Genomic DNA, 12,588 nt, shown 5'->3' with positions numbered 1-12,588 from the left:
TTCTTTTCTTTTCTTTTTGGGCTCATCAGTGTATTAAAAAACATGTTCCACTGAGGATCTAATTATTTATGACTGAGTCCTTTGAAGGGTTTTGTCAACTATACTGCCTGAAGCAGAAAACCTCCATGTATTTTAAAATTAATTAAGCTGCAGAAACCTGATTCAAATAGAATGAAATTCAGTTTAATTTCACATATTAATACAGATAAGATCAGCTGTTATACACACACCCACACACACATACTCATCGTGCTTGAAGCATGATGCCAGCCAGCTTGCTCATAGGTTTGCAGTCAAAATGCCAGCTGGTGCTTTAGTCACGTGAAGGCTTGACTAAGACTGAAGGGCCTGCTTCCAAACTCAATCACGTGGGTGCTGACCAGAGACCCATGTTCCTCGCCGCCCATTGACTGGGGGCCTAATTTGCTAATTCATATTGTTCCCATTTTATATCCTATGTTACCCCTCTCAGACACAAGATGCTTCCCTACCTTAATCAGGGAATATGGGTTAAGATTTTGTGTAGCTTAGCTTATAACTCCAACTTGTCTTATGTTTCCTCAAATTAGCCAACTTCATCAGATCAAATGTTATTTTGTTATATTCTGGCCCTATAATATGATATTATAAAAAATTTACATAGGCCCTGGCTGGGTGGCTCAGTGGTAGAGCATCAGCCTGGCGTGCAGGAGTTCCAGGTTCGATTTCCGGCCAGGGCACACAGGAGAAGCGCCCATTTGCTTCTCCACCCCTCCCCCTCTCCTTCCTCTCTGTCTCTCTCTTCCCCTCCCGCAGCTGAGGCTCCATTGGAGCAAAGAGGGCCCCAGGCGCTGGGGATGGCTCCTTGGCCTCTGCCCCAGGCGCTAGAGTGGCTCTGGTCGCAACAGAACGATACCCCGGAGGGGCAGAGCATCACCCCCTGGTGGGCAGAGCATCGCCCCTGGTGGGCGTGCCGGGTGGATCCCAGTCAGGCGCATGCGGGAGTCTGTCTGACTGTCTCTCCCCATTTCCAGCTTCAGAAAAATACAAAAAAAAAAAAAAATTTACATAGGCAAGAAGCTGAGATATTCATTGGGAAAGAGGTGTCAGCAAGAATTTGATCTTTGCCCTCCTGAGAACACCAGGATAGAAGCCCAACATTGGCCCAGCTAAAGAAAGGATTTAAGTAAGAACTTACCACCTATCCATCTGTCAGCAAATTCACCCAGAGGAGAAATCTAACTAGTACCCAAGATCTGTTCCTCATAAGCAAGTCTGAAAGTCCACTTGTGAAAATACCTGTTACTATGCTAGCTACAAGAACACTCACTAGGAAAGATAACCCATAAGTGTTTCTGTGAATTCATTTACTCGTAGATGGGCCCGTGAATCCACAGACCCCGAGCTTTCTCGGAGAGTCTCCTGCACTCTCATATCACCAGTCTGGGTTGGGTGCCCCTCCTTGGCATTACTGCACAACTCTACACTTACTGCCACTTGGATTCCTGACTTTCATATTTACTCTACAAACCAGTGAGCCCCTTAAAGAGGCCTGGCACATTCTGGATTTTCAGTGTTTCTTGAATATATGACTGAATGACTCATTACCTTACACAATTTGCCAAATTCAACACACGAAGCTGCTTCAAAGGTGAGAGTGACTTGAGACCGCCATCTGTTATTTCCTTGCAGTCCACCATGTAAATGTGACTAATGTTTGGATAATGCTTGTCTATAAATTTGAAGCATGCATCAGTAATTCTTTTATTTCCTGCTCAAGAGAAGAATAAAACATAAGAAAAGACAAGTACTGTATTTAAATTGCCACAGGAGTAAAAGTTAGGCTGAACCATATTTTTAATATCACTGACCTTCAAATCGGATCTTTCTGAGGTTACAAGTGGAAAGAGCTTTGAAAGTACTATCGGAGATGTGTGGTGCACCGATGAAAATGATGGATGTGATAAGAGGACATCTCTCAACTAAAGCCTTTACAAGAAAGAAGATGCTTAAATTAACCATAGTACATAGCTTAGCAAAGTAATGAGGTCATTTTTCTCTCTCAATATTTTCAGAAACAGACACATTATTAAATTTTCCCTTTTTTTCAAAGAAAATGGGACTTTTTCACTATATTTTAGTGCTTACATTAGAGTAAAGCGGAGGAATCAGAATTAAATCATGTTATGAAAGAATGGGAAAATATGAGAAAATAGAATGCTGAAAAAAATCACCACATTTAGAAGCTTCACATATAGAGCTAAATTTAAATTTTGTTATAAGATCACTGAAACAAAAGTATCCTAACTATGAAACAAAGTATCTTAGAGAATTTAAGGATTCGATTGTCCAAATGTGTGTGAATACATACATTTTAAATAATTTTCTTACTATAAAAAAACAGCAAATATGAAAAGGCCACTCATATTTTTCAGTAATTCAACCCACTGAAAAATGTGCCTCTTTAATGAGACTGAGAAGAAACTGTACTTTCCAGCTACTTACTTTTACACAGTTGTCTGTCAGAGTTGGCATGTCATTGATGGTCAGATGCATAATTCCAGTGCAGCTGTTAGCAATGTTCTTGAAGCCTTGGACTGAAATCTGAATTGAGTAGGTGAAAACAATGGGAGAACCCATAAACATGAAATAAAATAAAACCCTCTGGTAGTAATAAGCAAATGTCATGACTTTGCTACTATGTTATAAAATGAAACCATGAAATACTGCAGACTAAGAGGGGGAAATCTAGTTTTGATTTTTTTCCTTAAAATTTAATATTTTATATGCATATATTGTGAAATGATCACCATGATAAGTCTAGTTAACAGAATTTTCCCCTTATTAAATTTATTAGGGTGACACTGGCTAACAAAATTATACAGTTTTCAGGTGCACAATCTAGTTAACATACTCATTATTTGGGATAAAATTTACATAGCATGAAATTAATCACTTAAGCCATTTAATATTAATTATTTTGTGCAACCACAACCTTTGTCTAGTTTCAAAACTTCTTACTGTCCTAAAACAGTGATTTTCAACCTCTTTCATCTCATGGTACACATAAACTATTTACTAAAATTCTGTAGCACACCAAAAATATATAGTTTTTGCTGATCTGACAAAAAAATAGGTATAATTTTGATTCATTCACACTGGATGGCTATTGTTGTGTAGGCTGTTGTCATTTTTACTTTGTCAATATAAGGTGAAAGATGTCAGTGCCCCCGACAAAGCGGGTATTGCCTGTTTTCAACTGACTGCCCTAGAAGGAAATCACTGCCCTAACAGGAAATCCTGTGCCCATAAAGCAGTTTTTTCTGGTTCTTGCCTTCTCCCAGTCTCTGGTATCACTCTCCTGCGTTCTGTCTCTGTGGATTTACCCATCCCAAATATTGTCTACAAGTGGAATTATATAACATGTGGCTCTTTGTGTCTGGTTTCTTTCACTTAGCTAAGGTTTTTGAGGTTCATGATGTGGCATGTATCTTCCTTGTTTTTATGGCTGAATACTATATTCTACTGTATGGATACACTACATGTTGTTGATCTATTCATCTAATGGTGAATATTTGGTTTGTTTCCATCTTCTGAATATTTTAAATAGTGCTGCTATAAATATGCATATACATTTATTTGTTTGAGTACCAGTTTTGAATTCTTTTGGACATACATCTAAGAGTGAAATTACTGGGTCATACGGTAATTCTGTTTAACTTTTTAAGGAACTACCAAGATGTTTTATAGAGTGGCTGCACCATTTTACACTCCCAGTCCACATCTTTGTCCACACTTATTGTCCATATCTTGCTTTTTTTTTAAATTTCCTGGTGGGTTTGAAGTAATACCTTCTTGTGATTTTGACTTTCATCTCTCTAATTACTGATGATACTAAGCATCTTTTCATGTGCTTCTTAGTCCTTGGTGTATCTTCTTTGGAGGAATGTCTATTCAAGTCATTTGCCTATTTAAAATTGGATCATTAGTCTTTTTGGAGTTGTAAGAGTTCTTTATATATTCTGGATACTAGGATCCTTAGATATATGTCTTGCAAATATTTTTCCCATTGTCTAGGTTTTTAAAATAATATACAAGTTTTTTAAGTTTGAGTAAGTCTAATTTATCTATTTTTATTGTTGTTGCTCATATTTTTGGTGTTCTAAGAATCCACTGCCAAATCCAAGGTAATGAAGGTATACCCCCAGTATTTTGTTCTAGGTTTTATCATTTTAGCTCTTATATTTAGGTCATAGGTCTGTTTTGAGTTGTTTTGGTATATGGTGTGAGGCAGGGGTCCAACTTTATCATGTTTACCATTTTTTTGTATGCTGACTGCAGATATCCAGTTGCCCAGTGCCAATTGTTGAAGAAAGTATTCTTCCCCTGTTGAATAGTCCTGGTACCCTTGTTGAAAGTCAGTTGGCTATAAAAGTAAAGGTTAATTTCTGAACTCTCAATTATATTTTCTTGATCTATACATCTATATTTATGCCAGTACCACACTCTTCTGATTGCTGTAGGTTTGTAGTACTGATTTCTTTCTTTCAACCATCATTATTCATATTAATGGAAGCAGCAGTAGTGAAGAGTGTTCAACATAATGACTGATCTAAAAGTCAAGTATATTTACCTATGATGAATTACCCTAAAATAATTTGTTATTTAGGCTCCACTTCCTATAACAAATGAGCATGGATGGGAAATCAGAGGATGTTCAGATCCAGTAATGGGAAACTGAGACTCAGCCAGGAACAGACAGCAGAGGACACAACCCTGCAGAATCCTCTTCATAACAGCATGACAGGAAGAATGAGGAATAGCAGCTACCAAGAACCTCTTGGGAGACCTTTGGAAACTGCATGTGTACCACCCCTCACTAAACATGGCTTCCAAGGTTTTGTCATTAGAGCCTCCATCTATTTGAAAAGTTAGCCAAGAGTTAGGGAACTGAGCTCCACAGCCTCAGAACAACCACAACCCATCTCTGGTGTCCCTGACCCTTAGTTTAGAGCAGGTTATTGTTATACACTTACAGCAGCAATTATCATAACTATAATGAAATTAATTTTGTGGTTAGCTGTTGAACTAAGTTCCTTATACCCCATCTCCCAACAGAGTGTCTATAGTATCAACTGAATAAGTAATCAAGTAGTATGGTATTTTGTTACAGCAGCCTGAATGGACCAAGATGCTTGGACAACTTTTGCTAAACAACTTTTGGGAAATATGTTTCTAAAGCCTAAAAATGTATCTATTTTGGCCCTGGAATTTCTTTGACAAAATTATCCTAAGTATATAATGATGCACATAGAGATTTATATACAAGATGCTTATTGAAAATTCCATAATATTGAAAAAATGATACCAAACTAAAATCCCAATAATTAGAAATGGGTTAACTAAACTACTGCAATTCCTGTGATAGAACATAATACAGTTGCTACAAATAATGTTTTAGGGTGATAATTAAGATCATGATATGGTTTAAAAGAAAAAGTTGTTCATGTAGATTCATGCTACTCAAAGTGTGGGCTGTAGATCAGCAGCATGGACATTACCTAGGTTAGAAATACAGACTCTTAATCCTTCACCTACTGACCCAAGCACTGCACTTGAACAAGTTTGAGAAGTGCTAGTCCTGAGAAAATGAGTGAGCAAAAGAATAGTGGCAAGGGTATCAGTTAGGGTTCCCCAAAAAACAGAACCAAAAGGGTGGATAGATTATAGATAGATAGATAGATAGATAGATGATAGATAGATAGATAGATAGATAGATAGATAGATAGATAGATAGATAGATAGATAGATTCATTTTAAGGAATCAACTCATATGATTATGGGAAATGGCAAGTCCAAAATCCATAGAGCAGATGAGAGGCTGGAAATTCAGGGAAGAGTTGGTGTTGCAGCCTTGAGTCTGAAATATGTGGGCTGGGAGTCAGGCAGGGTTTCAATTTCAGTCTTGAAGCAGAATTGTTACTTCTTCAGGGAACCTGTCTTTGTTCTCAAGGCCTTCAACCTATTGATGAAGCCCACATTATGGAGGGTAGTCTGCTTTACTCAAAGTCTACTGATTTAATGTTTATCACATCTGAAAAAATGCTTTTTTTGTGACATCTACACAACTGTCTGACCAAACAACTGGGCACCACAGCCTAGCCAAGTTGACACATAAATTACCCATCATAATAGAAAGTGCACCAAAATGTTAACAATGGTCACCTCTAAAGTGTGGTAATGACATTGCAATATCAGAAGGGGAAAAAACAGAAAAGGACATCTTTTAGGAAAAGACAGCATGAGGAAGCTCTTAGACAGTTTTTGAATCATCTCTTGCTGTGGATTTCTCCTTGTAAGGAGATATTAAGTACAGGTTTTGGGGATCTCTGCATTTAGCCTTTCAACTACAGTTCCTGACTCTTCACTGAACACGTTGGACACTCCTTATTATAGTATCTTTTCACCTTTTTTTAAGACTTCAACATACCAGCTTGGCTCACTGAACATTTGCCTGGCCCTTGGTGTTGAGCCCTGTGTGGCTGCACACTGGCAACCCAGAGCTTTTAAACCTGAGCCAGGTCCCCCTAAGACAAAAGATCTAGATGGTTCCCATTGATAATGCAGGAAGGAGTCCCTAGTGGGACCATCTTGGCACTGGTATAACCATGGGTATAATCCAGAATACAAGCATATTTCTGAGATAGTTCAGGTTTAGTTCCAAAGTATCACAATAAAGCAAATATTGCAATAAAGTGACTCAAATTTTTAGTTTCCCAGTGCATATAAAAATTATGTTTATACTGTAGTCTATTAAGTGTACAATAGTATTATGTTTTTAAAAATGTACATACCTTAATTTAAAAATATTTTATTGTTAGAAAAATGTTAACTATCATCTGAATACTTAGTGGGGTGTAATCTTTTTGCTGGTGGAGGTTCGTGCCTTAAGGTTGATGGCTACTGATTGATCAGGTGGTTACTTGCCCAAGTTTGAAGTGGCTGTGGCAATTTCTTAAAATAAGACAACAATAAAGTTTGCTTCATTGATTGACTCTTCCTTTCATTAATGATTTCTCTGTAGCATGCAATGCTGTTTGATGGCATTTTACCCACAGTAGAACTTCCTTCAAAATTAGAGTCATATGTCTCAAACCCTGCCACTGATTTATCAACAAGGTTTATGTAATGTTCAAAATCTTTTGTTGTGATGTAAACAATCTTCACAGAATCTTCATCAGGAGCAGATTCCATCTTAAGAAACCACTTTCTTAGCTTATCTATAAAAAGTAATTCCTACTCTGCTATAGTTTTATCATGAGATTGCAGCAATTCAGTCACATCTTCAGGCTCTACTTCTAATTCTATTTCTACCACATCTGCTGTTAATTTTTCCATTGAAGTCATAAGCCATCATACTCATTTATAAGATTTGGAATCAACTTCTTCCAAATTCTGGTTACTGTTGCTATTGTGACCTCTTCACATGAATCACAAATGTCCTCAATGGCATCTAGAGTAGTGAATCCTTTTTAGAAAGTTTTAAATATTCTTTGCCCAGATCCATCAGAGGAATCACTGTCTGTGGCAGTGATAGCCTTACAAAATATATTTTTTAAATAATAATATTTGAAAATCAAAATTACTCTTTGATCCATGGGCTGCAGAATGGCTGTTGTGTTCACAGGTGTGAAAACAACATTAATCTTGTTGTGTATCTCCATTAGAGCTCTTTGATGATCAGGTGCATTGTCAATGAGCAGTTAATATAGTATTTTAAAAGGAATTTTTTTTTCCTGAGCAATAAGTCTCAAGAATGGGCTTAAAATATTCAGTAGATCATGTTGTAAACAGATGTGCTGTGAGTCAGGCTTTGTTGCTCCATTTATAGAGAACAGGCAGAACATATTTAGATTAGTTCTTAAGGAACCCAGGATTTGGGGATAGTAAATGAGCATTGGCTTGAACTTAAAGTCACCAGCTGCATTAGCCCCTAACAAGAGAGTCAGCCTGTCCTTTTTGGCTTTGAAGCCAGGCATTGAGTTCTCATCTCTGCCTATGAAAGTCCTAAATAGCATCTTCTTCCAACATAAGGCTGTTCTGTCTACATTAAAAATATTTTCTTTAGTGTAGCTACCCTCATTAAAATGACCTTAGCTAGATATTCTGGGTTAGCTGCGGCAGCTTCCATGTCAGCACGTGCTGCTTCACCTTGCACTTTTATGTGACGGACACAGCTTCTTACGTTAAACCCCATGAACAACCTCAGCTAGCTTCAAACTTTTCTCTCACAGCTTCCACACCTCTCAGCCTTCACGAAATTAAAAAGAGTTAGGTCCTTGTTCTGGATTAGGCTTTGTTTTAAGGAATCGTTTTATTTCACTTGATCATACCACTAAAACTTTCTCTTTATCATCAATAAGATTATTTTGTTTTTTTTATCATTCCTGTGTTCACTGGAGTAGCACTTCCAATTTTCTTCAAGAACTTTTCTTTTGCATTCCCAACGTGGCTGTTTGGTGCAAGAAGCCTAGCTCTCAGCCTCCCTTGCCTTTGACATGCTTTCCTCACTAAGCTTGATCATTTCCAGCTTTTGATATAAAGGGACAGATGTGCGACTCTCCCTTTCACTTGAACACTTAGAGGTCATTGTAAGGTTGTTAATTGGCCTAATTTCAATATGGTTGTGTTTCAAGATACAGGGAGAGAGACTAAGGAATGGGTGGTTAAGGGAACAGTTAGACACACAGAACGTCGCCCTGTTGGTTGGTTGGAGCATCATGCCAGAACGTAGATGTTGCTGGTTGGGTCCCCCAGTCAGAGCACATACAGAAAAAGCTCAGTGTTTCTGGCTCTTTCTCCCTGCCTCTCTCTGAGAAATATAAATAAATAAAAATAAAAAATAAAAAATTAGAGAGAGGCAGAAAGACAGGAACATTAATCTGTCCCTGTATGTGCCCTGACTGGGGGAATCCAACTGGCAACCTTGACGCTCCAATAGGACACTCCAACTAACCAAGCTCTCCAGCCAGGACTTAATCTTTCCTTTTTTTAGAAATAGGAAGGGGAAGGGAGAGAGAGGGGAGGGGAAAGGGAAGCATTCATTTGTTGTTCCACTCAATTCATTGGTTGTTTTCCATGAGTGCCCTGACTGGTGATAGAACTCACAACCTTGTCTTTTAAGAGTAACACTCTTAACCAACTGAGCTAATCATCCAGGGCCTTTGCCTCTCTCTAAATATATATATATATATGAAAAAATAACTTTTATTTAATTTGCTGTCTTATATGGGTATGAGTCATTGCCCCCTCCCAATTATAATAGTAACATCAAAGATCACTGATCATAGATTACCATAACAAATATAATAATGATGAAAAGACTTGAAATATTATGGAAATTACCAAAATATGACACACAGACATGAAGTAAGTAAATGTGGTTGGAAAAATTGGAACCAATAGACTTGCTTGACACAAGGTTTCCACAAATCTTCAATTTGTAAAGGCCACAATATCTGCAAAGCACAACTAAAATGAAGTACAACAAAATGAGATATGACTGTGCCAGTGCCCCAGAGGTAGAATGACACCCTACAACTCTGAGGCCTTGGTCCAGTTTCCACTTCAATTATTTGTGAGTCTCCTAATGTCCCACTAGGGCATCGACAGAAATATAGAAAAACATGAACTCTCACCACACTATCAAACACTAAAACTGACATTAATTCAGTGCCTAAATATGGGAATGGTATTCTTTACCTGCAAAGCTTACAGAGTTAGATTGAGAAAACAGCTAGAACCGAGTGCGGGAGGCAGGCCCTCTCACACACTGCTAGTGGAAGCTGGGACATCCTGTCAGGAAAACAAAGAGGCAACAGGTATCAATGCTTTAAAATTCTTCTCCGGAAATCTGTCATCATCATGACTAAAAGATGTAGCATATTTTGTATGTGACAAGCATTGTTTTAAGGACTTTCCACATCTCATTACATTCTCACAATATATTGTTTTCATAAGGAAGACTTATATTGATGATGTCTTATTGTATGATTTATTATAATAGGAAAATCGAAAACTGCTAAGATGTCTATGAAAATTAAGATTTCAGACTATATTTTGTGAGATAAAATGCTTACAATATAATATTGTATAAAAATTAGGATTTGAAATTGACTGTAGACACTATTATCTTGATTTTGTTTAAAAAAATATGTGTCAGGTGCATATAGACCAAAAACCAGAAAGACATATTTCAAAACTTTGCTTTTTATCATTGGATGTTAGGATTATAGATAGTTTTTATTTTCTTTCATATAACATTTGTGTTTTCAACATTTTATTTAATAAAAATATATTATTTTATAATCAGAAAATTTTATTTTAAAAAAAGAAGAAGGAAATTTAGTTCTTACAGTGTAGGCTTCTAGTCACATACCTGGAAAACTCTACTATGTGCTAGAGTGAGCATCTCTGAGCACTTCTGCTCTAGAACGTAGTCCTTTGAACTTATTGAAAAGCCAAGCCAGTGAGTGATAATTGACTAAAAAGTATCTTATCTTCTGCTGGATGATTCCAAAGACTTTCTGGTAAAGTTCAGGAAAATATTTATGGAATCTCTCTTTCCCCCACTCCTTAATCATAGAATGGAAGAAAAAGTTGCTGTTTAAAAGACCTAGAATGTTCTATGAGAGTTCAAGATGAGCTCAATAAGTCCAGGAAGGTTTATGATAGCTGCCATTTAAGTAATACTAATTGTATGTAGGTACTTTTTTAGACAATTTTCTTATACTGGCCTATATTTTTCTCAGAATCACCAGTTGGGTAGGTATATTATTGTCTCCATTTTTACAGATGAGAAAGATGAAGCAGAGAGCAGTTAAGTAACATATTCAAGGTAATTTAGCTCATAAATAGTGGAGCCAGGATATGAGTCCAAGCAGATTCATATACTCCTTTTTTTTTTTTTTTTAAGTGAGAGGGGAGATAGTGAGGCGGATTCCCATCTGCATCCTGACCAGGATCCACCCAGCAACCTCTGTCTGAGGCCGATGCTTAAATCAACCAAGCTATCCTCAGTGCTCACGGCCAACACTTGGACCAGTTGAGCCACTGGCTGTGGGAAGGGAAAAGAGAGAGAAGGGAAATAGGGAGGGGTGGAGAAGCAGATAGTTGCTTCTCTTGTGCACCTTGACTGGGAATCAAACCCAGAAGATCCATACGCCGGGCCAACGCTCTATCTACTGAGAAAATCAGCTAGAGCTCATGTACTTTTAATTGTCAAACTACATAGCTTCTTAAGAAGAGCAGCTTACATTACTGTACTTAGGAAACAAAAGAGCTTTACCACTGGCTCCAGAGAGAGACCTGCTGCCTTGATCCTTCACTTTTTGATCCAGATCTCATCGCTACTCTATTAGTCAGCATTCTGCCGAGAAGCAGTACCAATAGAAGTGATGGTAGGTAGGTAGGTAGGTAGGTAGGTAGGTAGGTAGGTAGGTAGACAGACAGATAGATAATGAAGAACTGACTCACACAGTTATAAAAGCTAAGAAGCCCCAAGACCTTCAGTTTATAAGCTGGAGACCCAGGAGAGCAGAGTATTATCCCAGCCTGAATATAAGCCTAAAGGCGGGAGAAGACTGATATCCTAGTTTGAAGACAGTCAGGCAGAGAGAGTGAATTCTCCCTTGCCCAGCCTTTTGGTTCTATTAAGGCCTTCAACAGATTGAATGAGGTCCACTCATGCTGAGGAGCGTGATCTGCTCTTACTCAGTTTACCAACTTAAATATTAATTTCATCCCAAAAAAGTCCTCACAGCAAACCCAGAATGTTTAACCAAATAACTGAGCACCCCGTGGTCCATTCAAGTTGACATAAAATTAACCATTATAGCTACTTTGGAGACTTTGGATGTTTCCCAAAGCTAATGGTTGATGTTGTCTGCTCCTGCCTGTTTCACCTTGGCTGATCGTCTGAGTTTGCCTGGCCACATTTTCATCTGGATCAACACATTTGAGACCATCCATGTTATCTAGCACCACCAACTGCCCTGAACCAGACAAACTAAAAAGGAGGCCTTAAGATCTTGTTGTTGCTTCTCATTGTAACGTTAACAAAAAAACGTCAAGCCCTTGAATCTCCATCCCAGATATTTAACTAGAGAAATTCAGTTTCTTAAATATAAATTATTAAATTGATAGGGGAGGCATTCTATTTTTTAATATGAATATTATTTAACGTGTATAACCTAAATTTTATTACTTAACTTATGTAGCTTTGTGAGAAATCATGTTTTTCAGCAATGCTAGAGTTCCCACCAAGTAAATGCAATTATACCATGCTGCAGAAAGTCTCAGCTCATAACTGACTACTCACACATAACGACACACTACAGAATGGCTGGCGGTAGGGCCAGCAGGAGAGAAGGCAGCAGGCTCCTCTGGACAGCTCAGACTTCCGTAGATTGAGATAGCCTCCACCTAGTGGGGGATAGAAACTCAAACCCTTTGATCTATTTTCCCCAGATTACACATTGATAGAACAGGAACACAGATGTTCAAAGTCTTGATCCAGTACTCCTTCTGATTAACATTCTTCAATACCTG

General features: G+C 37.8%; 1 protein-coding gene across 1 annotated transcript in view; it reads right to left on the bottom strand.

Annotated features, from left to right (window-relative positions):
* The window catches only part of FBXL13 (F-box and leucine rich repeat protein 13), a 273,369-nt gene that overhangs the window by 72,621 nt on the left and 188,160 nt on the right, over positions 1-12,588 (bottom strand). The window contains exons 13-15 of the mRNA XM_066353904.1: positions 2,485-2,583; positions 1,851-1,968; positions 1,588-1,750 (exon numbers count right to left, since the gene is read on the bottom strand). Of these exons, the coding sequence (XP_066210001.1) occupies positions 1,588-1,750; positions 1,851-1,968; positions 2,485-2,583 (380 nt within the window). The remainder of the gene's footprint in view (positions 1-1,587; positions 1,751-1,850; positions 1,969-2,484; positions 2,584-12,588) is intronic.

This window comes from Saccopteryx leptura, chromosome 12 (genome assembly GCF_036850995.1).
Source record: "Saccopteryx leptura isolate mSacLep1 chromosome 12, mSacLep1_pri_phased_curated, whole genome shotgun sequence".
Classification (NCBI taxonomy): Eukaryota; Metazoa; Chordata; class Mammalia; order Chiroptera; family Emballonuridae; genus Saccopteryx; species Saccopteryx leptura.
This window is presented reverse-complemented; position numbering and strand designations above follow the sequence as displayed.